The sequence below is a fragment of the Polypterus senegalus genome, chromosome 12 (genome assembly GCF_016835505.1).
Source record: "Polypterus senegalus isolate Bchr_013 chromosome 12, ASM1683550v1, whole genome shotgun sequence".
Classification (NCBI taxonomy): Eukaryota; Metazoa; Chordata; class Cladistia; order Polypteriformes; family Polypteridae; genus Polypterus; species Polypterus senegalus.
Window position 1 is genome coordinate 42464738 of NC_053165.1, and position 24931 is coordinate 42489668.

At 39.5% G+C, this 24931-nt stretch overlaps 1 protein-coding gene across 3 annotated transcripts in view; it reads right to left on the reverse strand.

Annotated features, from left to right (window-relative positions):
• The window catches only part of LOC120540316 (serine/threonine-protein kinase WNK2-like), a 205600-nt gene that overhangs the window by 16786 nt on the left and 163883 nt on the right, over nt 1-24931 (reverse strand). For all 3 annotated transcript variants that reach the window (XM_039770970.1, XM_039770969.1, XM_039770968.1), the window contains exons 23-24: nt 24356-24576; nt 2806-3033 (exon numbers count right to left, since the gene is read on the reverse strand). In XM_039770970.1, the coding sequence (XP_039626904.1) occupies nt 2806-3033; nt 24356-24576 (449 nt within the window). The remainder of the gene's footprint in view (nt 1-2805; nt 3034-24355; nt 24577-24931) is intronic.

Here is a 24931-nt window from a genome sequence, read left to right on the forward strand (position 1 = left end):
TGCAAGAGTGAATGTGACTTCTGTAACAATGTAGGATTAACCGTGGCTAGTTTCAGTAACTGTTACATTCATTATTAAATAAACATGCCCATTATCGGGGTTAATTCTTATTGGGGATGTGTGCATATATCTCTATCTATATATATCTCAGAACTTCCATCTTGGTATTCATTACAATATTATTTCTGATGTTGCAAAGTTGCAACAATTACAGTCTGCTTAGCACAATATCCCTTATTATAGTTTTCCTTCTGCTATTCCTACTTTGGAAAACAGCTTGCATCACCCCAGTCCCAAAGGTATCACGTCCTAGTGAGCTGAATGACTTCTGGCCTGTTGCTATGACGTCACATGTGATGAAGACTATGGAGCGGTTGCTGCTTCACCAACTGAGGCCACAGGTCCACCACGCCCTCGACCCTCTGCAGTTTGCATACCAGGAGAAGGTGGGAGCGGAGGATGCCATCATCTATATGCTACACGATCCCTCTCCCACTTAGACAGAGGCAGTGGTGTTGTAAGAATTATGTTTCTGGACTTCTCTATTGCCTTCAACACCATCCAACCTCTGCTCCTTAGGGACAAGCTGACAGAGATGGGAGTAGATTCATACCTGGTGGCATGGATCGTGGACTATCTTACAGACAGACCTCACTATGTGCGTCTCGGGAACTGCAGGTCTGACATTGTGGTCAGCAACACAGGAGCGCCGCAGGAGGATTGTACTTTCTCCAGTCCTGTTCAGCCAACATACATCAGACTTCCAATACAGCTCAGAGTCCTGCCACGTGCAAAAGTTCGCAGACGACACTATCGTGGGCTGCATCAGGAGAGGGCAAGAGGAGGAGTATAGGAACCTAATCAAGGACTTTGTTACATAATGCGACTCAAACCACCTACAATGAACACCAGCAAATCCAAGGAACTGGTGGTGGACTTTAGGAAACCCAGGCCCCACATGGACCCCGTGATCATCAGAGGTGACTGGGAGTGCAGCTGGATGATAAATTGGACTTGACTGCCAATACTGATGCTCTGTGCAAGAGAGGATAGAGCTGACTATCCTTTCTTAGAAGGCTGGCTTCTTTCAACATCTGCAATAAGATGCTGCAGATGTTCTATCAGATAGATTTGGCGAGTGCCCTCTTCTACACGGCGGTGTGCTGGGGAGGCAGCATAAAGAAGAGGGATTCCTCACGCCTGGGCAAACTGGTGAGGAAGGCAGGCACTATTGTAGACACGGAGCTGGACAGTTTGACATCTGTGGCGGAGCGACGGGCGCTGAGCAGGCTCCTGTCAATCATGGAGAATCCACTGCATCCACTGAACAGGATCATCTCCAGACAGAGGAGCAGCTTCAGCAACAGACGGCTGTCACCGCCCTGCTCCACTGACAGACTGAGGAGATCGTTCCTCCCCCACACTATGCAACTCTTCAATTCCACCCGGGGGGTAAACGTTAACATTATACAAAGTTATTGTCTGTTATACCTGCATTTTTATCACTTTTTAATTTAATATTGTTTTCTATCAGTATGCAGCTGCTGGAGTATGTGAATTTCCCCTTCAGGATTAATAAAATATCTATCTTTGATTATCATTATTATTGATTATTATTTTTGGAAAAAGGCCTTAGTGTTGGCATCATAAAGTTATAAAATGTAATTTTAATTTGCGACAAGGGATGTTGTAAAATCATGATGTAATTTATTCTCAGATGTGGCCTTCTACTCTTCGCAAATACTTGTGTCCTACTCTGAGATAGGACAAACTCTTATTGTAGTGTGGCTTTTAGTGCAATTCCTAGGAGTACTTCTAAGACACTTGATAAATACAGGCCCTATACTCTGACTTGGTCCCAACCAGGACATTAACATTGTTGTAGCATTGGGTTTATACTTGAACATGTAGTCTTGTTAGAAAACAAATCTTCCCCCAACAAACCAGTTTCTTGAAGACTACATCAGATTTTCCTCTAGGATTTTCTTATGTTTTGCTATATTCATTTTCCCCGTACGCTCCCAAGATTTCCAGGGTCTGCTGCAGTGAAGCATCTCTACAGCATGATGGTGCCTCCAATAAGCTTCACATTGGGAACAGCCTGTTTTTGATAACGTAAAATATTTGGCTTACAACAAACATGGTGCTTATTTTGATGGTCAAAAAACCAGATTAAATCCACTGTGATTCAATGCAGTATAATAATTAAATGTGACAACTTCCACAATAGTGAAACTTTTTATATGCATAGTGTGTTATATATACTTTTAACACAATATGGTTAGAAAACATGTACAATAACATGGTGATGAATGTCAGGTCACCATACAGGCTTTACTTTCAAAAACTGGATGCCACACAACAATTAAGATATAGCAGCTCTCTGAGAGATTGGCATAGATCATAGCCCCACAGTCCGACTATTTTTGTCACAGGGAAACTCAGGTATATCTTGGAAGACTAATTTTGCTTTGCTCCATTGTTAATAATTGCACATTAACAGTATGCAACTCTCTGACACAGTTTCCATACCAGTGACACTGGACAATCAATCAGCATTAGCCTCCATCTGTAGTAAAGTATGTCAAGGTAAACAGATTTTCTTCAGTGTTACTTATTACTCAACCCCTTAAAAATATAAGAAAAGGGCTTGCTCAATTACATAAAATGTAAAAAGAAATAAAATCTGTATGAACGTTTGAAACAATTAATCAAAAGAGAAAGAGGGAAAATTTTAGTTAATAAAAGGTGGAATATCTGGTGAAGCTTTAGACAGATAAGCCCAAGATAGCTTTACACCATTACCTTGATTCACTTTGTTGTGAGCTGCACTCCCATCACTGACAACGGTTGCGTAGATATTATCCGAGGAAACTGAACCTTTGACAGAACAAGGCTGCTGAGTGTGGACTGGTTCAGAGGCAGGGGTGACTGAAGCAGAGGAAGGAAGAGCTTGAGGCACAAATACTGGCATCTCTTCAGCAACACAAGTGCTTTTTCCAAAAGCAGGGGACACATTTGTAGAAGTATCAGCTTTAAAACATAAATACAAAAGATTAGCAAAGGTTGCTTGACTAATGACAACTATCTTTATATGTAAAGATAAATTGGTGAATTAAGAGTCTTGCTTTCAAACAAAGTGTTGTTGAATTTCCCTTCCAGTCCCTAGAAGCTAAATGTTTATCATGATCAAACCACATAAACAAGTGGCAAAGGAACACAAAGAGCAAGAACGTCAAGGACAACTTCAGTCATTAGCACATACTCGCCATAAGCTTCAAAACATACATATCATCTAGAAAAGACTCCCTTGGAAGACCAAGAACGGTCAATTACTTTAGCAATCAGGCCAGAAACAAGGACATAATGCCTTGTCTATTTTTTGAGGTTTTCTCATGTGAAGAAGTTGTTAACCTTCTATTTAAATAAACCACAGGGACTATTAAGAATGTACTCATACTTATTCCAGGATTACAAAATATGAGCTACTGTAGGAGGAAGGACTGAAAGAGCTGAACCTTTTCTGTTTAAGAAGAGACATAATTAAAGTGTTAGAATTAAGATGAAAATTAGTAAAGTGGAACTAGATGCAATTTCAAAAACATATTCTTTATGTAGAACAGGGCCAGAAACTGAAGCATGTTAAGTTCAAACTTTGCACAAATGTTAGACATTTTTTCCATTTAAAGTGCCACAGATATATGAAAGAAGCTACTATGTTGGGTCATAGATAGTAGTACTTTAGGCAACCTCACAACTGAGCTAGATGCCGTTTTGCAAAAATTAAGTGAATGGAGATTGATGAACAATGCTATCCTCACCAAAATTGTTCTTATAAGCCATATCTTTTTCTTTTTTTGAGGCAAAAAAACTGCTGCACTCTAGACATTTAAATCGTAATGCAAATACAATATCAAAAAAGTTTCACTGAGGACGTGCTTAAACTAGCAGTACTTAACAGAGATATGATTTTACCATGACATTTCTTCATATGCTCTCACACAAGTTTGCAGTGTGAAAGTAATTAAATAACCAAACGGCAGGCACAACAACATGACATGTCAACCTTGGCCTTGTTATACTGTATATACCTTTTCATTTAAGGAGTTCATGTAAAGGTGGGTTTCTGTAGACAACACAGTTTAGTAATTTTTTTATTTATTTATTTTTTTTTTTTTTTAAAGAGAAGAGGATTCCTAAATAACAGCTACACCACCAGCCCTCATGAAAAGTATGCACTGTGTATTAAAACGAACAGCCCAAATTTAAGGCAGTGAGTTACGAGAAAGTCGTCCACATTTTCAAAAGCTATGACAGAATGGCAGAGTCTCTCCAAGAAATGACACTCTCTTTTAAATGCTGCTGCCAGGCTTAACAAAAAGGCAACAGCTTCTGGTTACCAGAACTGAAAACATGATTGGAGGTCTGTTCGGGACAGTCTGTTCCTGCAACTACCCCTGGTGGCACCCATAGACCACAACAAGGCTGTTCCATGGGACTGCAAATCTCAGTTTGCCCTGAAGGTATCCATGCAGCCATTGTACCCCAAGACGACTGCCACCATGAAATTAGTCTCCCCATGAGCTTCTGTTAAACTGGATAAGAAACCTTCAACCACCCTGGACGGAACACTAGCCCATACCTGGTGTCCATGACGCTTGCATCTAATTATAAATTCTTCCATTAGTCTGTTTTATAATCTTGCTTCATGTACTGTAATACTGTACACCATCAAATGAAAACAAACTGCTTAAAGTAGTCCGAACTACCAGATATGACTTCATGAAGCCTCAGATCACAACAGCATAAGCAACAGCACACGGATTCCTTACAGCTTGCAATATCTCAGTAATTTAAATATTTATTGAACACAATGTTACATATTTTATTAGATTTTAATGTTAAAGTATATTTTAATTGATTCATTATACATACTGTATATACACATTTGGTATAGCAAATATGTTAACGAAAACATGTAACAATACCCTGTACATATTAATGTAAAATAAACAACAGAATGAAAGTGAATTATGTCATGTGAACATGTATTACTAGCAGGTATCATTTGATAAAACGAAGCAATTTACCCTGTGGGATTATCCCTTGACATTCTTTCCCTCTCTCATCAAGTAAATTAAAAGATGTACTAAACAATCTTCTTGCTCTCTACACTCTTGCACGGGGCAGGAAAAAAAAAAAATAATAATTACTGGTAAAATATATTGGTGTTCAATGAATTTTACAGTACTTTGAAAAATCGATCAAAAAAAAAAAAGAAGTAAAACAGATCAAAAAGAACACTGTTACTCATATGTAATTAGTTTTTGAAAGTCTGTGAATTCTGCTGTGTGATGTAATCTTAAATGTCTTATAAAATTTGCAGCACCAAATGTCTTCACTGTAGTCCTATCCTGGCAGACTTTTTCCTGGCATATGTTGCAATTACTCTCTTTCATCTTAATACACTTTAAAACGGACTTCGAAACAGTAGACATATTGTAGCAACCGCCAATTCTGTGATATTTTTCAAACCTTCCCGTTTGTCTCTTAGCTGGATTCACTCTGATTCCAAGGCAGGGACATTATTGCAAAGCATTTCTGTTACATGCACAATCAGCTCACACACCTGTAGCACAGACTGGCATTATCCACTTTACCAGGTTGGAACCCTTAGCAAACTATTGCCAGACTCTCTCATCACCCCCCAATGGTTTTTGGTTTGTCTGACTGGGCCACCCACTGGAATGCAGCACTTGCAAACATATCTGATCAGTTTCAGACCATGTAACAGCAAGGGACATCTCTCTTTAAGACACAAAATGGACTCAAGGTCTGAACAAAGGACCATAAATCCAGGATGAGCAACACTGGCAGAACTTTGCACCAGTGGTTAACCAAGAGGATGGGCTTATTTGCACCCATGAAGCCAATGACACAACCTCTATTCTTCCCTATAAAAATCCTTGTAACACCCTAACTGCTCTTCTCTCACTACACTACAGCTTGACCTGGCCAAAACATGGCTGCCTGTAGCTAGAACTCATACCTGATAGGTTGTGGCAATAGAGTTTGAAGCATTCCCTTTATTCCAGAGGGAAATATGCTGAAAAGAAAAGGTAGAATACTCGCCTGTGTTGGAGTCTGGACGAGGTTGCCATTAGTCCAAACTTACTGAGGGACAGTGAATAGAGGAGCAAGAGAAAGAGAGATTGTATGAAACCCACTTGTTCGCTTTGCTACCGATGGTCAAAAACTGATCACCAGTTGACTTAACAGGCATACTTTTGCTAGCATCCGAGGATATTTTCCATAAGGCCTTTGCACAGAAGACAGCAGTACCGCCCACAACCAGAAGGTGCAACCAAAGGCAAAGAAGTAGAATCCTGAACATGGAAAAGAAAGAATACTTCCACGTGTCTGGAGAAAGCCAGCCTGGAAAGGAAACCAAGCATCACTTACCTCAAACCATAACGTATATCTTGATTTCAAGAACTATTAACTGCAATTTAACAGATAGAACAAAGTCCGCTAATGTACTATGGTACTGCAGTTAACTGTGACTAAAGATAACCTTGTGAAGGATAAGTTCTGTCAATTATAAGTTTTTGTACGTTTCTCACCCTAAATCCAAAAGGAAAGGGCAGAGCAGCACCTCACACATACATGAATTCACGCACATGAACACACGCTGAGATAGAGAACTCTGTGTGATAGGGGTTGGTCCCAGAGCCAGGGCAAATGCTAGCTACTGTGAGCAAATGAACACCACTTGCCAACAATAGAAACATCATCAGCCAGAGAACTTATGCCCCGATAACCTCATGAAATGAAATTTCTGGAGTTGTATTCTTTTCCTAAAAAAGAGGAGATGCTGCTGCATCCAAATGGCACTATCTTTTGCCTTTACACCTGGTGCAGTTGCACTGTTCTGATGCGTGTCTGGATGTTTCTTGCTGGGAGGGCTTCTGTTCTCTTTCTCCGATGTAGAACCTTCACCCTCATCTGAGTTCACCTGTTATAGCACGTCTTTATTTGAAAACAGCAGTGTCAGATCCGGGGAGTGTGAACGCTAACTTTTACAAGTACCATACATTTACACTGGCTGTTGCAGACTCAAATTAAATGTATGTTTTTATTGTATAATAGTAACATTCGAGCAGATCACTACTCAAAACATCTATTTTGGAAGACGGCAAGGCTCGAACCCATGACCTATTGTCAGCAGTTCTTTCTGTATTACCAAAGCAGTCGTGACAACGAAGTACACTAACCTGATTTCTTTTTCTTTGGTTATAGTCCTGAAAAAAAAGCGCATTTGTTCTATTTGTACCTTTTGTGAAAGTGCTTATTTGATATTTGGACTTCAGTCTTCACATATTATACACTTCATATCAAAATTTTGTTGTTGGTACTAAAACATGAAACATGTTTGTCTTGTAGGTATGTGTTCAACATTCTTGCATTTCCTGTCATCCTACCCTTACACAGATCTTTGTAGACACAGAACGCACATGAAATGCATGTGTTCCAAATAATGACATATTATATTTACCCTATACAGCTCCAGGTACCTCACTCCCTGATAAACAAGGCTTGAGCCGAGAGAGCTTTTTGCCCTTCCTGCAGCGGTGGGGGATGTAGGAATAGTAGGCTGCTAGCTGCTTGTGTTGATCGACACATTTACAACACAAAAATCGCTGACAGAGCTGTGCGAATGGATTTAAGGTGAGCCGGGATTACGAGTTTTTTCGTAGGCGTTGGTAATTCTAGTGTTAATGTTTATATTAATCCCTCCACAAATGGGATGCTTACATTTAAAGGCATTTCTAGCTCTGGTGCTAGAAGGGATATGGACAGAGTGAAAACCCTGACCCAATCTTTAACAGATTTTCCCTCCCACTGCCACCTTCTTCCAATGACCAGTCTTCCAACACCACCCCTACTGCATCAACAAACCCTACCACATCAACTGGAATGGCCAGCGTAATATTTACACTCTGAACATCAGTGTGGGCTGTCTATAACTGAACAACAAGTAAGGAGACAATTGAGGAAGCTACAAACAAGAAAAGCTCCAGGACCAGATGGAGTTAGTCTGTGAGTTCTCAAGTCCTGTGCTGACCAAGTTTGTGGTGTCCTCCGTCAACTGTTCAGTCTGTCCCTAAAGCTTCAGAAAGTGTCACTGCTGTGGAGAACACTCTGCATTGTTCCTGTTCCAAACAAGGCAGGAACTTCTTCACCTAATAACTACAAACCAATTGCACATACATTTCACATCTTGAACACATTTGAGAGACTGGTAATGAACTATAAAAATCTTCTTGCAGTAGACAACCTGGACTCAGTGTAGTTTGCCTATCGGACAAAGATTGGAGTGAGGGATGCAATTAAAGTATCTATCTGCTCCACAAGGCTTATTCTCACCTGTACAGGGTGGTCCAGATCTATTTATGCAGATTCAGATCGTCTGGATGACTTTGATTTATGCAGGGACGATTCTAGTTCAGTGCGAAGACGATTTTTCATGTCGTCAGTACGCACACTTCTTGATGGTCCGGGATTTTTTGGGTGCTTTTCTATGTAATGAACTTAATAAGTTATAGCGTAATGAAAATTGCATAATTAGATCTGGACCACTCTATACAATGCTGGCAGCCCTTCGAGGATTGTGTTTTCCGATTTCTCCAGTACTATACATCCATCCCTGTTAAGAGGTAAGCTCAGAGATATGCATGTGGAGGAGCCTATGGTATCCTGGACAACAGACTATTTGTTGGACAGAGGGCAGTTTGCTCGAGTCAAGGTCTGTGTTTCTGATATGGATAAACCACAAAGAACAGTTCTGTCTCCTTTTCTCTTCACTCTGCACACCTCAGACTATAAATATAACACCAGGTCATGTCACATGCAGAAATTCGAAGGTGATTATTCACTTATGGGGAGTATTAATACAAGGGATGAGACAGAATAAAGGAGTCAAGTAGAGAAGTTTGCTTCTTGGTGCAAAGAAAATTGTCTACATCAGTAAAACCAAGAACTGGTTATTGACAGGGAGTGGATGTAGAGGCGGGCTACTCCCATAAGCACAAGCACTTGGGGGTCCACATTAAAAACAGGATAGGCCTTGAAACACTGAGAAACTATATAAGAAATGGTAGAACAGGCTCTTTGTGACATCCTTCAAATCTTCTATAACTGTGATGGCCAGTGCAATTTTCTATGCTGTGGTATGCTGGGCTGGTAACATCACTTCAAGAGAGGTTCACTGAATCAACAAATTACTTTAAAGTGCAAGCTCAGTTATAGGACACACTCTGGGTATGGCGTTATTTCAGTGCCACTATTCTGAGCACACGTAAAAAAATATTGAGCGCACGTAAAAAAAGATTGCAAGTGCAAGTGTTGCATTTTGAAGAGAAATTTATTTTGAGCGTACAAAAGCTGAATTTGAGTGAACAAAATTCATTGCTGCGTGCAAAAAATGTATTTCAGTGTTTGCACTTATCCATATACACACACACAATAGCACCCCTCTCGCTCAGTTTTTCATTTGCGCTTGCTCGCAATGTGTTGCTTGCGCTCACAACATTCTCTGCTGCAAGCGCTCAACTCTCTGTACACCGTTATAAGTGTGCCACAAAACCAACCAATCACAGACTTGGTTTCAAAAATTCTGATTGGCTCTTACGGTCTCCAATCAGCTCGCTAGCTGCTGCATTCCGGAAACAGTCCGAAATGTAGCTAAATCCAGCTAAACTCAATTAAACCCCAATTTGCGGATAATATCTTTAATTATTTTATTTTAAATTATTATTCGGCAGACATATATCAAAAAACATGATTGCGGCTCCTTTACACCATTAACAAAGCTCCTGCATAATAACTTACTGTGACAACCAAGTCAAAACTTTTTTTTTTCTTTTAATTTTCTAGCTTTTTAGTCATTAAGGGGTGTGCTTGGGCCACAGGTTAATAAATACCTGTATCTACACAAACACACTATTTATGTGTTTAAATTATTTAAACAGCTTCTGTAAAAAGCCAAATCTCCCCCTAGGAGCAAGTTCTCTCTGTCTATTCCTGCATGTGAAATGTAATTTGGTATTTATAGGTCTAAATTGAATCTGTAACATCTGTAAGGATTTTAACCGACTAACTATGGAAACTATAGTAAACAAAAATGCTAAATACAATAAAAACTTCAAGATCATTACAAAGGCAGCTCTTTGTGTCACACAAATGAAGCAGCTGAATCTACAAATAGACTCGCAGAGCCTCAATTTATACAGTGGGATGCAAAAGTTTGGGAAGCCTTGTTAATAGTCATTATTTACATGTATAAATCGTTGGTTGTTATGATATATTTAACTGACATTTTTTATCCTATAGGGGAGACACACAGTGATATTTGAGAAGTGAAATGAAGTTTATTGGATTTACAGAAAGTCTGCAATAATTGTTCAAAAAAAATCAGGCAGGTGCATAAATTTGGGCACTACAAAAAAAGAAATGAAATCAATATTTAGTAGATCCGCCTTTTGCAGAAATTACAGCCTCTAAACGCTTCCTGTAGGTTCCAATGAGAGTCTGGATTGTGGTTGAAGGTATTTTGGACCATTTCGCTTTACAAAACATCTCTAGTTCATTCAGGTTTGATGGCTTCCGAGCATGGACAGCTCTCTTTAACTCACACCACAGATTTTCAATTATATTCAGGTCTGGGGACTGAGATGGCCATTCCAGAACTTTGTACTTGTTCCTCTGCATGAATGCCTTAGTGGATTTTGAGCAGTGTTTCGGGTCGTTGTCTTGTTGAAAGATCCAGCCCCAGCGCAGCTTCAGCTTTGTCACTGATTCCTGGACATTGGTCTCCAGAATCTGCTGATACTGAGTGGAATCCATGCGTCCATCAACTTTGACAAGATTCCCAGTCTCTGCACAGGCCACACAGCCCCACAGCATGCTGGAACCACCACCATATTTTACTGTAGGTAGAAGGTGTTTTTCTTGGAATGCTGTGTTCTTTTTCCTCCATGCATAACGCCCCTTGTTATACCCAAATAACTCAATTTTAGTTTCATCAGTCCACAGCACCTTATTCCAAAATTAAGCTGGCTTGTCCAAATGTGCTTCAGCATACCTCAAGCGGCTCTGTTTGTGCTGTGGGCGGAGAAAAGGCTTCCTCTGCATCACTCTCGCATACAGCATCTCCTTGTGTAAATGTGCGCGAATGGTTGAACGATGCACAGTGACTCCATCTGCTGCAAGATGATGTTGTAGGTCTTTGGTGCTGGTCTGTGGGTTGACTCTGACTGTTCTCACCATTCGTCGCTTCTGTCTATCCGAAATCTTTCTTGGTCTGCCACTTCGAGCCTTAACTTGAACTGAGCCTGTGGTCTTCCATTTCCTCAATATGTTCCTAGCTGTGGAAACAGACAGCTTAAATCTCTGGGACAGCTTTCTGTATCCTTCCCCTAAACCATGATGGTGAACAATCTTGGTCTTCAGGTCATTTGAAAGTTGTTTTGTGACCCCCATGTTGCTACTCTTCAGAGAAAATTAAAGGAGGAGGGAAACTTACAATTGACCCCCTTAAATACTCTTTCTCATTATAGGATTCACCTGTGTATGTAGGGCAGGGGTCACTGAGCTTACCAAGCCAATTTGAGTTCCAATAATTAGTTCTAAAAGTTTTGTAATCAATAAAAGGACAATGGTGCCCAAATTTATGCACCTGCCTGATTTTATTTGAACAATTATTGCACACTTTCTGTAAATCCAATAAACTTCATTTCACTTCTCAAATATCACTGTGTGTGTCTCCTATATGATATATTTAACTGACATTTTTGATCGTAACAACCAACGATTTATACAGGAAAATAATGACTATTAACAAGGTTGCCCAAACTTTTGCATCCCACTGTATAAAAGAGATGGAAAGTGACCTCATGTCTTCTGGACTTAAAGGGCCAAAAAGCGACTTAGCTAGGGGAAAAATAAAATAACTGCATTTAGAGTGTTTAATCAATCATGGCAGATTTTATCTTGGCTTCATATTTGCATTACAGACAGTGCTAGATGTGTCTGGCTCCACTTCTGAACATGTCACTTTGTATACATAGGGAATTCAGTTTTTGTAAAGGGCTGTGTTTAACAAGCAAAAGTTGTACAAAAACTGCAGTATTCATTCATCAGTGTAAGAGTAAAAAGCACTTCATGTTTTGCTGACTTATCATGAATAAATATACATATACACACACACACACATATATATATATATATATAAATAAATAAAATAATAATAATAATATTATATTAGTATATAATATTCTAACATTATAGTATAGCTATTAGTATATTGCCGATAACTTGTGTTTATTGGGGCATTTTCTCTTTTCTAAGAACACTGATAAAATGGTTTGCGTACCTGAGCTGATGAGCATTCCCAAGACCTTCATATTTCTTTATTTTCAGTCATTGTACGATGAACACAGTTTGCTGGTCATGGTTTGGTTCATTTTATATCTCATTATTGTTTTACTGCTAATTAAGGAAAAACAATTGAGGGGTCTGAGTCAATTAAAATTAAATTCAAAATAAGTTAATTAGCAACAAATAGGTCACTAATTAAGAAAAGGGTTAGAATGAAAACCTGCAGCCACTGCGGCCCTCCAGCACCGGATTTTGAGACCACTGCTTTAGAGTGAATGTTGTACTTAGTTTAGCATTTTATACGTATAAAAACTGTTGTGCTGTTGCATCAACACAGAGGAATGTCCAAATTGATAAAGGAGGTTTAAAATAAACCTTCACCATTAATTGACATCTTTAACAGTTGGTAGAGACTCAAAATACAAAAACTTTGCAGTTAGGGGGAAAAAATATTGTATTTTATTGTTGTTATAGTGTCAAGTACCCAAAATATTGCAAACAAATAATTTACTATGTGTTTTTCCTGGTTGTGACCATAAAAAGTTTAAAGAAAAATGCTTGTGTACAGACATTGTTGCTGGCTTAGCAAAAAAAAAAAGTGTCAATTCAGCCTCTTCTGCCTGTAAATGCTTTGTACATTTTCTCAGAATGTGCCTGTGGTTTCATTCTGTATGCTCTTTTAATATGGTTTATTTTACCATACATCTTTGAAGTGGTAAACGCAAAGGCTATGATTCTTACCATTTCCTCTTTTATGGTTGGAAGACCTTCTGTACCTCTCCTGCTAGCAAGCCTTTATCTGCATTGCATCTTTAGCTGCACTTTAACTTAAAGGCTATCTTGAATGCCCATACAACTGTAAGACTTGATTCTTATAATCATTGCTGACAAGCCATATTAAACAACCCAGAATACAGTCACATTAATACCTCATACAACTTTCATACAACAAAATTCACAGCATGCTGCATTAACTCTGCACCATGTCACGATCTTTAACTTCCTAACTCCAGAAGTTAGAGTAAATTATTTTCCAAATAAGCAAGGGTTTAGACTCAAAATGCCCATCTATTATCACAAACTTAAAGCATACTGTAACATGCACCGTAGCTATGTCTTTTCTAGGTTCCTAAACTCAAGCAACAAACTGAGTCGGCAAGGTAGGATCCAGCATGAATAAAACTCATAACAAAAGAAATTTCTCTGTCCAATAAGTTCATTTTAAAACCTGTCATGAAAAATAAAGAGCAAATCACACAATTCAGAAAAAAGTTATTACACACACACACAGAATAAAAGGAAAAATGGATCCACTCTGTTTCATTACAGTCTTAGTTTTCTCCTGTCAAACCTCTATTACTTTCAATACTTAAAGGTTGTTGCTTTTCTAATGTATGGCAAACTTATTGCACATAGGCTTCACCTTAGCACCTCAGTACATTTAATACGTTCATTATGTTCAATACATTCTATATGGTTTGAAACTGTTTGCTCTACAAGCCTTACCAACTGCAAGGCCGATCTTAAATTGAACTAGTCTGTAGTCAGAATGATAAAAATTAATTAGAATATTCCACTTACAATTTAACTTGTAGGGGTTATAATAGAACCTCCCATTGACTATTAATTAATATATAAGGCAAACATTTTAACATAACTAAAACTTTTAGCAACTTAACATAACCTAACAAACCTAACATGCATAGAAAACAGTCAGTCACAGTTTATAATGAAAATCTTACTCTACATGGTCTTCCAGCCACCACTATACAAAGTAAACGTAAGAAATATAATTAATTGGCAAATAGCCAATAGAAATTAGATAAGAAAAAAAATTTCCGCAATAAATACAGAAGTGAAAAGTAAGCATATATACTATAAATTATGAGTTTTAAACAGCATTTTAAGCAGATAGTGAGATTGAAACATAATCCAAAAAACATAGCATAGATATCATAATTCAAAAGGTGAATAAAGCAGATAAACTACTGGCTGGACTTGAGTGCCAACAAAGTCAGATATTGTGAGAGGAAGAGGTGATGGATGGGAATCATTCACTGTATAACTTCCTTCGGATAAGAACTGTTTGTAGTTCTGTGGTTTTGGTCTCGTCTGTTTTGGGAAATGGAAGTCTGAAGTGGAACTCTGTTAGCAGCAGTGTTATTTTACCGTCATCCCGAGGTATTCTGTAATTACCGAACCCGAGGGGCTTTAATTAAAGTAAATGCAAGGATATACAAGCATAAATAGCTGAAAAGGGGATCAGAAAGAAATGGAAAAGACAGCTAAAACTTCATCTAAGTTTAAACAGTACAAAAGTTTAAAGTTCAAGGTATGGCCAGACAGAGACGGACCTAGAACAGATAGACGAAAGAATAGATCTCCTGGAACCTGACACTACAGCATTGCCACCAGCCAAGAACAAAAGTGCAAGTGAATTGGGCCTTACTATCCGCTTTGTGAACTAGTCCTCCACGAGTCAGCGACACAGACTCCATTTGGGTTTGCTACTTCACCCGTGGGGCACAGAGAAGATAGAGTCCAAGCTGAAGGTAACACCACAATAACTACAACTTTCATGGGGGACATAAAAGGACCTAAAGAGTAATATAAAGAAGGTTACAAATGATAAAAATGATAAGGAAAGATATAACGGACATGAACAAGACAAACAAGAACTGTTTTAGGATAATAAAGACCAGGAGAAATGTTTAAGTAATTGCTTTGAGGCAACCTTGAAAGGTATGCTGGGAAAAACTGGAAAAAATACAGGAAAATGTAAGTTTGAGAATTTAGAGCACTTGGTGCTCAGCTTGAAGACGTCAGCAAACACGCACGACTCGTATTGAAACAGTTGAACAACTGGCATCTACCACTGATGGAAAGCAACAGCTACAAATTCCAAATGCAAAGTGGTTGGAGACAGACTAGCTGCACTGGAAGATGGATACAGAAAGAATATAAGAATTGAAGATCTCCCTGAAAACCATGAAAGTCCAAACCCAGTGAAATACATAGGTGAACTATTCTCTGAAATAACTGAAGAGGACTTCAAATCAAACACTGAGATATCAACAGCTTACCACCTACGCGGATAAAATGCCTCAAAACCTAGAAGCCTTATTGTGTGTTTTGAAAAACTATAATATAAATTAAATGTGATGTCACTTCTCAGACTAAAACAAGACATTATATTCAAAAGCTGCTAAACGTGTCACATTTTACGGCATTAAATAGCACTTATGGAAAGCCGAAATCTGATGCAACCCTTTGTATCCTGCTAAATTGAAAGTGGATATTCAAGGTAAGTTCTGCATTTTTAGTTCTCCAGAGAGAGCAGAAAAACAGCTAAGAAAATTAATCTTGACACTTTTTGAAATATGATTGTGAGGCAAAGAAGATCTTACATGCCATTTGGTCCATTTGCAATGAGACTTTTACCATGATTATACATTTTATTTCCTTCATGGCTTTTTACGTTTTAATTACAATTATAAATTTTTTCCCACAAAGGGGACCGTTTACCATCGTACCCTTGGTTTATTGTATTAGGACTGTACTATCACACATCATTCCCTAGTTTTACTCTTACAGGAATGTTTAAGATTATACTGTATTTTTATATTTATTTGGACAGTATTGCCTATAGATATCTCTACTTCAATCCTTCTACAACGCTGCTGGGGGACTTTTTTTTTTTGGATGTGCTGTGTCTCTAGGTATATCAGAGGACTGGGACATCAAAGTTTGGTCTAGCCTCACATGGGGAGGCAAAATGGGGGGGCAGGAGGTCGGGGGGGAAAAGAGAGCAAACTATTTCTAATCTATCCTTTTAACTCTTGCAATTGTAAGTGGAAACGCAACAAAAGGCTTCATAGCAATAACTACTGGCAAAACTGGAAATTAAGATCAAAGCTATCTTATGTAATAATTTACTACCCAAGACTACAAAATATCAACAAAAGTTCAGAAGCAATGTCTCTATGACCAAATAGTGAACTTTGTCAGCTGGAATGTCAAAGGCCTCAACTACGAATTAAACAGTGCAAAAACAATTACACACTTTGTAATAGATGAAAACTTATCAGTCCCTTGGAGATTTCTAAATGCAAAATCAAAAGCATATTCCTTCTTCTCACCAGTACATCACTGTTACTTGAGAACTGAATATTTCTTATAGAAAAAATTTTGCCCACTATCAAATCTTGCAAGTACAACACTATTGTTATCTCTGACCACACCCCTCTGATCATGGAGCTCAAATGATTATGCCCCATATACTCATCTCATAGAAGGCATCTTAACACTAGAATCCCTGAAAACCTACGAAAAAAGTTTTCATGGCTTAAATTTCCTCGCACCATTTCATCAACGTCTTTGTTTTGCAAATGTGTGAATCAGCACAAGCAGCCTGATATCCCATCCCCCACTGACACAGCAGAAGTACTCCAAGCTCAGGTCTGTTTATCTCACTTCAGAGTAGGAAAGCAGCAGGCTCTGATGGCTACCCGAATTTTATTTAAAAAAAAATTTCAATTAAGTCAGCTCCCTTTCTGTTAGTAACATTTATAGAGGTCAGAGACAACATTTTACCTCAAACTTTTCATCATGCATTAATTACTGTCTTTCCTAAGCAAAATAAGGACTTGTGACAATGTACATCATACAGACCAATCTCAATTCTGAATAATGATGTTAAGATACTCTCCAAATTTCTAGCTAGAATGATTGAGAAATTGCTTCTTTAGTAATATCACAAGACCAAAACGGATTTATTAAAGGCAGATATTTAGCTTACAATCTTCAACACCTGTTTAAAGTGATATATTCACTTACAAAGTCTAATACCCTGGGGATCTTATTATCGTTGGATGCAGAAAAAGTATTTGATGTGGTTGAATGGGACTACCTATTCACTACATTGCACAAATTTGGGCTTGGCCAAAACACATGAGCATGGAGCAAACTGCTGCATAGCAGCCCAGAAGGTTCAGTTTGAATTAACAACATTGTTTCAAACTACTTCAAACTAGAACGTGATTCTAAACAAGGATGCCCCCTGTCACCACTACTATTTGCAATCACCATTGACAGTTCACTTTCAAAATGTTGGAGATAACGAGAATTATCTGAGAAGGACTTGAACAGAAAATATCACTATATGCAGATGATATGGTACTACATGCATCTGGTCCACAAAATACTGTGCCTGCAGTCCTAACAGCACTAGCAGAAATTCAAAAGATATTTAGATTCAAAATTAATCTGAATAAAAGTCTGCTCTTTCCAGTGAACTCTGTAACACACAATATTAGATTGGACTCCTTCCCTTTTATTATCACTGATCAGTTTAAATACCTAGGGGTATACATCACAAGTAAACAAAGCTCTTTTTCAACAAAATTTTGCTATCTGTATGGAAAAACTTCAGCAAGACTTGCATATATGGTCTACTCTTGTAGCACTGCCACATAAATTTATGTTGTGGTTTATCTTTTGTCTCTCTATGTGAATCCTGTCTCCGTTAGTGCACAACTATAGCATACGATGGGCAGGTTAGATAGGGAGAACCTTTGTGAGGTATGGGGCTGTTGTAGCAATTTCCGGGAGTGCCATGGAAACGGACACACTATTGAAAAGGAGCGTGAAAAGGCAGGAAGAGAGAGGAAAAACAGCACAAGCTTTATAGCAGATGGGAAAGACATGACCTATCTAAGCCCAGGAAAAGGACTGTTTCTTGTGGAGCACAAAACGTCCAATACAGTTTGGGGGTGGCCACCTTGAAGAATCTCGATACACTGAGGGAAAGTGGACTAGACAGTGGATGGGATCAGGATCAGAGTGAGCAATAAATCTTTTTATCTGGGGTTGGCACACCTGAAGAATTGAAATTTTGGGAGATATGATCTATACTAATAAAAGGCAAAGCCCTCACTGACTGACTCATCACTAATTCTCCAACTTCCCGTGTAGGTGGAAGGCTGAAATTTGGCAGGCTCATTCCTAAGGCCGCAGTTATACTTCACGCGACGCGACGCATGCTGCAGCGGACGCTCCTGCTACGCAAGCGTTGTAGTGTTTATACTTGCGCGTGTACTTTACGTAAATCTGGAGGAATCCACCAGGTGGCAGTGCGAGATATTATCGCGGTGAGAACATGTTCGGCTTCTCTGTGTTGTGAATTGCCTAAAACACCTATTAAATTCCGATAACACCTTACCGCAATATCTCTGAAAAGGATGTTTATTGATTAAATCTATAAATCCAGGGATGTATGTGTCCATTCCAGGAAGCATTGGGCACGAGTGAGAAACAGTCCCTTGACGAAGCCTCAGCTCATCGCAAGGTGAATACAAGCACACACATACACTAGCGTCATTTTAGCGGCACCAAATCCCCAAATCTGCATATCTTTGGAAGGAAACCGGAGCACAATGTGGAATACAAGCAGTAAATACCAGCAACATAATTCCCTGCGAGACAGCAGTGCTATCGCTCCGCCACCGTGACACCCCCATGTGTGTAATTATTCCCCCATGTGTGTATTTAACAACAGTATTCATTATTTAAACGAAATTATATGTAAAATGTAACACACATTTTAATGCATTTCATCATGAAAGTGATATCAAGTATAAATCTAAAGATTCTAAATGTGCAGAGAGTTGGAATATCATACATTTAATTTGTTCTGTTTGGCGATCTATTGCTGCTTTCCGCTGCTGAAGCAAAATGCCGACATACAGATGCATTCGTGGTGCTTTTATATTCAAGCGTCGCATATTCCCGATCGTAATGACACGATACATTTTAAAAGTCTAACATACCATCTTTTGTGCCATCTATTTTTTATTGTTTTACTTTACCTGCTGTCAGGTCCAAGAAGCTCATAGCGATTAAAAACTGGGATGACGTTTACTACCGTTTGCTTTAATGATAAAGTAAACTACGAGGTAAAAGTGGACATTTCGAGATTAAAGCCGTTTTCACCGTGTCCTTTATTTTTTTCTCAGTGGCTCAAATATAACGCTATACATTATGTTGCTGTTGTTAAGTTGCAAAAATTAAAAAATAAAAGACATATATAAATGACACGATACATTTTAAAAGTCTCACATACCATCTTTTGTGCAGTCTATTTTTTTTTTGCAACTTCACATCGGCTACATAATGTATAGCGCTGTATTTGAGCCATTCATCAAACAGCAAAGTGCGCACATCGATCCCCGAATGATCTCCATAGAGGTTTGCTGTCACATGTAGATAGTAAACAGAGACTCTGACGTCACGTTCCGACTTTTAGCACACTGCTCCCCCGACTTTTTGCTGGTACTGCAACTCGCGCATGCGTCACGTTAATTTCTGAGGACCTGCTTAGAGGACGCGTGAAATGAACGCTGGGAACACGTGGCAGCCATGATGCGGGCGCGTACGCGTTCCGAGCGTGAAGTATAAATGAGCCCTTAGAGCTTACTTACAATAGTTAGGCAGGTTATATTTAGAAATTCTACGTATAACAGTCATAACTGGAACCTACTTTTGTCTAAATATACGGCTATAGCCTGCAGCTCGGTCGCCATGTGAGGCGGAGTTGTGCCTGCCCATATGAGGCCGTCCGTCAGCAGCTATCCAATAGACATGCTGCTACGAAATATTCGCGGATGGAGGACTGTTCTTATGCAAACGAAGATGAGATGGTCAGGCACAAACTCAGCGAAAGTGAGAGAGAAACTTTTAAGTGCCGGGTCTTAGCTAACATTAAATTAAGTTGTGGACATCGCAAGATCACACGACATAGCACAAGCACATCTGAGAACCTTTGATGCATGTACTCCGAGCGGCTCACATGAACTGACTTTGCAGGACTGTGAAAGGTAAACCCGTGCATGCAGTGTGTGATATAACAACCCTCGGACGCTGAACAAGCCTTTTGTACATATATCAATAGGAAAGCAAGGTGTAAAGCGTAAGTTTAAATTACGTTCATAGACACGCTGCCGCTAAATATTCGCAGGCAAATCCACAACTTATACCGGAAAACCTGTTAAACATCTTAGATTCAGGACTACCGATTTGGGTAGTGATCACTTCGATGAATGAAACCAGTTCAAAAAACGCATTACACATTTGAGAAGGCAGAAAAATATGAAGCGAGTGATGCATACAAGCATATTCATAAGTGCAGCTACTGCGGAAACAAAGCACAGTGTAAACCTTAAGTTTAATACGAATACGATATTCGCGAGATACAAGTATAATGAGAAGACGCAGACATAAACTGGAAGAGTGAGTCTGTGCCATTTAATAATCTCAAGAGAGAAACATGGTGGCAGCGTAGGTGACGGAACTGCGCCGAAAGTCACGTCAGTTTGCTGTTAAAAGTTCAGGACGTGGAGACGCTCCCAAGAAAGGAAAATGGAGGCTCTGAGACCGCCGCTTACATTAAGCCTCAATTCTAAAGACCTGGCGAAGTCATGGAGAACATGGAAGGACGAGTTCAGATTATTCACAGAACTTGCAATGCCAGAGGCAGAGGAAAACACTAAGGTCAGATTATTTCATTATCTTATTGAAGAGAGCGGCAGAGAATTGTGCCAGGCGCTGACCGGTGATGTAAGACCTGATGAGTTAACCATGAGCTTGATGATACGTACATTTGAGGAACATTACAACCCGAAAATAAACGAAACTGTAGAGAGGTACAGATTTTTTTCAAGAAATCAGGCAAGGGGAGAAAATATAGACGACTACGTCACATATCAGAGTGTTAGTAGGTGGATCGGTGGTGGATTCAAATTGTTCTATCATGGTGTGGATGGGAGGAGAAATGGAGTAGGGGTTATTCTGAAGGAACAGCATGTCAAGAGTGTTTTCTAGGTGAAAAGAGTGTCAAACAGAGTGATGATTATGAAGCTGGAAATTGGAGGTGTGATGATTAATGTTGTTAGTGCATATGCTCCGCAAGTTGGGTGTATGATGGATGAGAAAGATAATTTTTAGAGTGAGTTGGATGAAGTGATGAGCAGTGTACCCAAGGGACAGAAAATGGTGATTGGAGCAGATTTCAATGGACATGTTGGTGAAGGGAACAGAGGAGATGAGGAGGTGATGGGTAGGTATGGTGTCAAGGAGAGGAATGAAGGTGGTCAGAGGATAGTGGATTTTGCCAAAAGGATGGACATGGCTGTGGTGAATATGTATTTTAAAAAGAGGGAGGAAAACAGGGTGAAGTACAAGAGTGGATTACATCCTATGCAGAAGAATCAATCTGAAGGAGATTGAAGACTGCAAAGTGGTGGCAGGGGAATGTGTAGTTAAGCAGCATAGGATGGTGGTCTGTAGGATGACATTGGAGATCAAGAAGAGGAAGAGATTGAGGGCAGAGCCAAGGATCAAATGGTGTAAGTTGAAAAAGGAAGACTGCAAGGTTAGGTTTAGGGAGGAGGTGAGACAGGCATTGGGTGGAAGTGAAGAGTTACCAGACAGTTGGGCAACTACAGCAGATGTGGTAAGGGTGACAGTAAGAAGGGTGCTTGGCGTGACATCTGGACAGAGAAAAAGGAAGCCTGGTGGTGGAATGGGGAAGTACAGGAGAGTATACAGAGGAAGAGGATGGCAAAGAACAAGTGGGATAGTCAGAGAGATGCACATAGTAGACAAGAGTACAAGGAGATAAGGCAAAAGGTGAAGAGAGAGGTGGCAAAGGCTAAAGAAAAGGCATATGATGAGTTATATGGGAGGTTGGACACTAAGGAGGGAGAAAAGGACCTGTACCGATTGGCTAGACAGTGGGACCGTGCTGGGAAAGATGTGTAGCAGGTTAGGGTGATAAAGGTGGAAACATACTCAAAAGTGAGGAGAGTGTGTTGAGCAGATGGAAAGAGTATTTTGAGAGGTTGATGAATGAAAAGAATGACAGAGAGAGAAAGAGAGAGAAAATGTTGGATGATATGAAGATTGTGAATCAGGAAGTGCAACGAATTAGCAAGGAGGAAATAAGGACAGCTGTGAAAAGGATGGAAAATGGAAAGGCCGTTGTTCCAGATGACATACCTGTGCAAGCATGGAGGTGTTTAGGAGAAATGGCAGTGGAGTTTTTAACCAGATTGTTTAATGGAATCTTGGAAAGTGAGAGGATGCCTGAGGAGTGGAGAACTGTACTGGTGCAGATATTTAAGAATAAGGGGGATGTGCAGAGCTATAGTTAACTACAGGGGGATAAAATTTATGAGCCACAGCATGAAGTTATGGGAAAGAGTAGTGGAAGTTGGTTAAGAAGTGAGGTGATGATTAGTGAGCAGCAGTATGGTTTCATGCCAAGAAGGAGCACCACAGATGCACTGTTTGCTCTGAGGGTGTTTATGGAGAAGTACAGAGAAGGCCAGAAGGAGTTGCATTGTATCTTTGTGAACCTAGAGAAAGCATATGACAGGGTGCCATGAAAGGAGCTGTGGTATTGCATGAAGAAGTCGGGAGTGGCAGAGAAGTACGCAAGAATTGTAAAGGATATGTACGAGGGAAGTGCGACAGTGGTGAGGTCTGCGGTAGGAGTAACGGTTGCATTCAACGTAAAGGTGGGATTATATTAGGGATCAGCTCTGAGCCCTTTTTTATTTGCAATTGTGATGGACAGGTTGACAGATGAGATTAGACAGGAGTCCCTGTGGAAAATGATGTTTGCTGATGACATTGGGATCTGTAGTGAGAGTAGGGAGCAGGTTGAGGAGACCCTGGAGAGGTGGAGATATGCTCTAGAGAGGAGAGGAATGAAGGTCAGTAGGAACAAGACAGAATACATGTGTGTGAAGGAGATGAAGGTCAGTGGAATGGAGAGGATGCAGGGAGTAGAGTTAACAAAGGTGAAGGAGTTTAAATACTTGGGATCAACAGTACAGAGTAAGAGGGAGTGAGGAAGACAGGTGAAAAAGAGTGCAGGCAGGGTGGAATGGGTCGAGAAGGGTGTCAGGAGTGATTTGTGACAAACGGGTATCAGTAAGAGTGAAAGGGAAGGTCTACAGGACAGTAGTAAGACCAACTATGTTATATGGGTTGGAGACAGAGGCACTGACTAAAACAACAGGAGACAGAGCTGGAGGTAGCAGAGTTAAAGATGCTAAGATTTGCATTGGGTGTGACGAGGATGGATAGGATTATAAATGAGAACATTAGAGGTTCAGCTCAGGTTGTATTGGTTTTGGTACAAAGTCAGAGAGGCGAGATTGCGTTGGTTTGGACATGTGCAGAGGAGAGATGTTGGGTACATTGGGAAAAGTATGTTAATGATAGAGCTGCCAGGCAAGAGGAAGGCCCAACAGAAGGTTTATGGATGTGATGAGAGGGGACATGCAGGTGATGGGTGTGACAGAGCAAGATGTAGAGGACAGGAAGATATGGAACAAGATGATCCACTGTGGCAACCCCTAATAGGAGCAGCCAAAAAAAAGAAGTGTCAAGAGTTATTTACAACACACCATCCCATCTTGTTTGTAATTTTTTCAATGTCATTTTTTAATCAATATAATAGTGACCCAAAGTACACCTCCAAACTATGCGGAAGCTATCTGGAAAAGGATTGCAAAAAACATCTGGAAGGAAGGAAGAAAAGACCCTATTTAGTTTACTCGCATCTGCTTTTTCTTTTTGGCTGACATCCCATACACTGCACTCAACTAGTGTCCCAAGGTATAAACTTAAACTGGGACTGTATACCTTGCACCAGCTACATTTATCTGTTAATTAATGACATCAGAGGCCTCTCGTGATATTGATTAATGTGAACACATATCAGTTTAGAATCTCTGGTACAAACCAACTTCACTCTCTGATTTTACAACTGCCATATAGGGACATTTCTAGTGATGTGAATGTACAGCAGAACAAAAAAACAAAAAAAAAGAAAACAAGAGATTGGACTCACTGCTGCCGATATTAGTTGCCACGTTCTTCAGCTGCTGCATCAGTGGATTCAACAGCTTCCCTCCTTTGAGCTTGTTCTTGCTAGCTCGTCTTCTACGTCCTGTAGGAGGTGCTGCATGTAGAAAGCCTACTGAATGAGGCAACGGCTTGCCAAGTTTCTTGTACAACTCTTCGATTTCTCCTCTTTGTTGAGATTGCAATTCTGAAATCTCCTTCATGTGTCTTCAGCAAAATAAAAAAAAAAAAAGAATTTTTGGGGCTTCAGTGCAAATGCCACAGAAACATATATACTTTATATCGAACTAATTGTTTAGGAATTTGTCTTCCTTGTTAAAATGCATTCTTTAAAATGAATAATTACTGATAAATAAGAAAATACATTTCAAGAAGAAGAAAAAGGCTCAAGTTTTATTGTCCTGGAAAATTAAGTTTTAAAATGTATGCTTTTACAGTATTATAATTCCCAGTAAGATGAAGATAAATGTTTAAACAAAGACAAAAAGTTAATGACCACACACAAAATCTGCATTTTCAATTACCACCAAGAACTCACTTTACTTGTTTAACTTACTTTCAC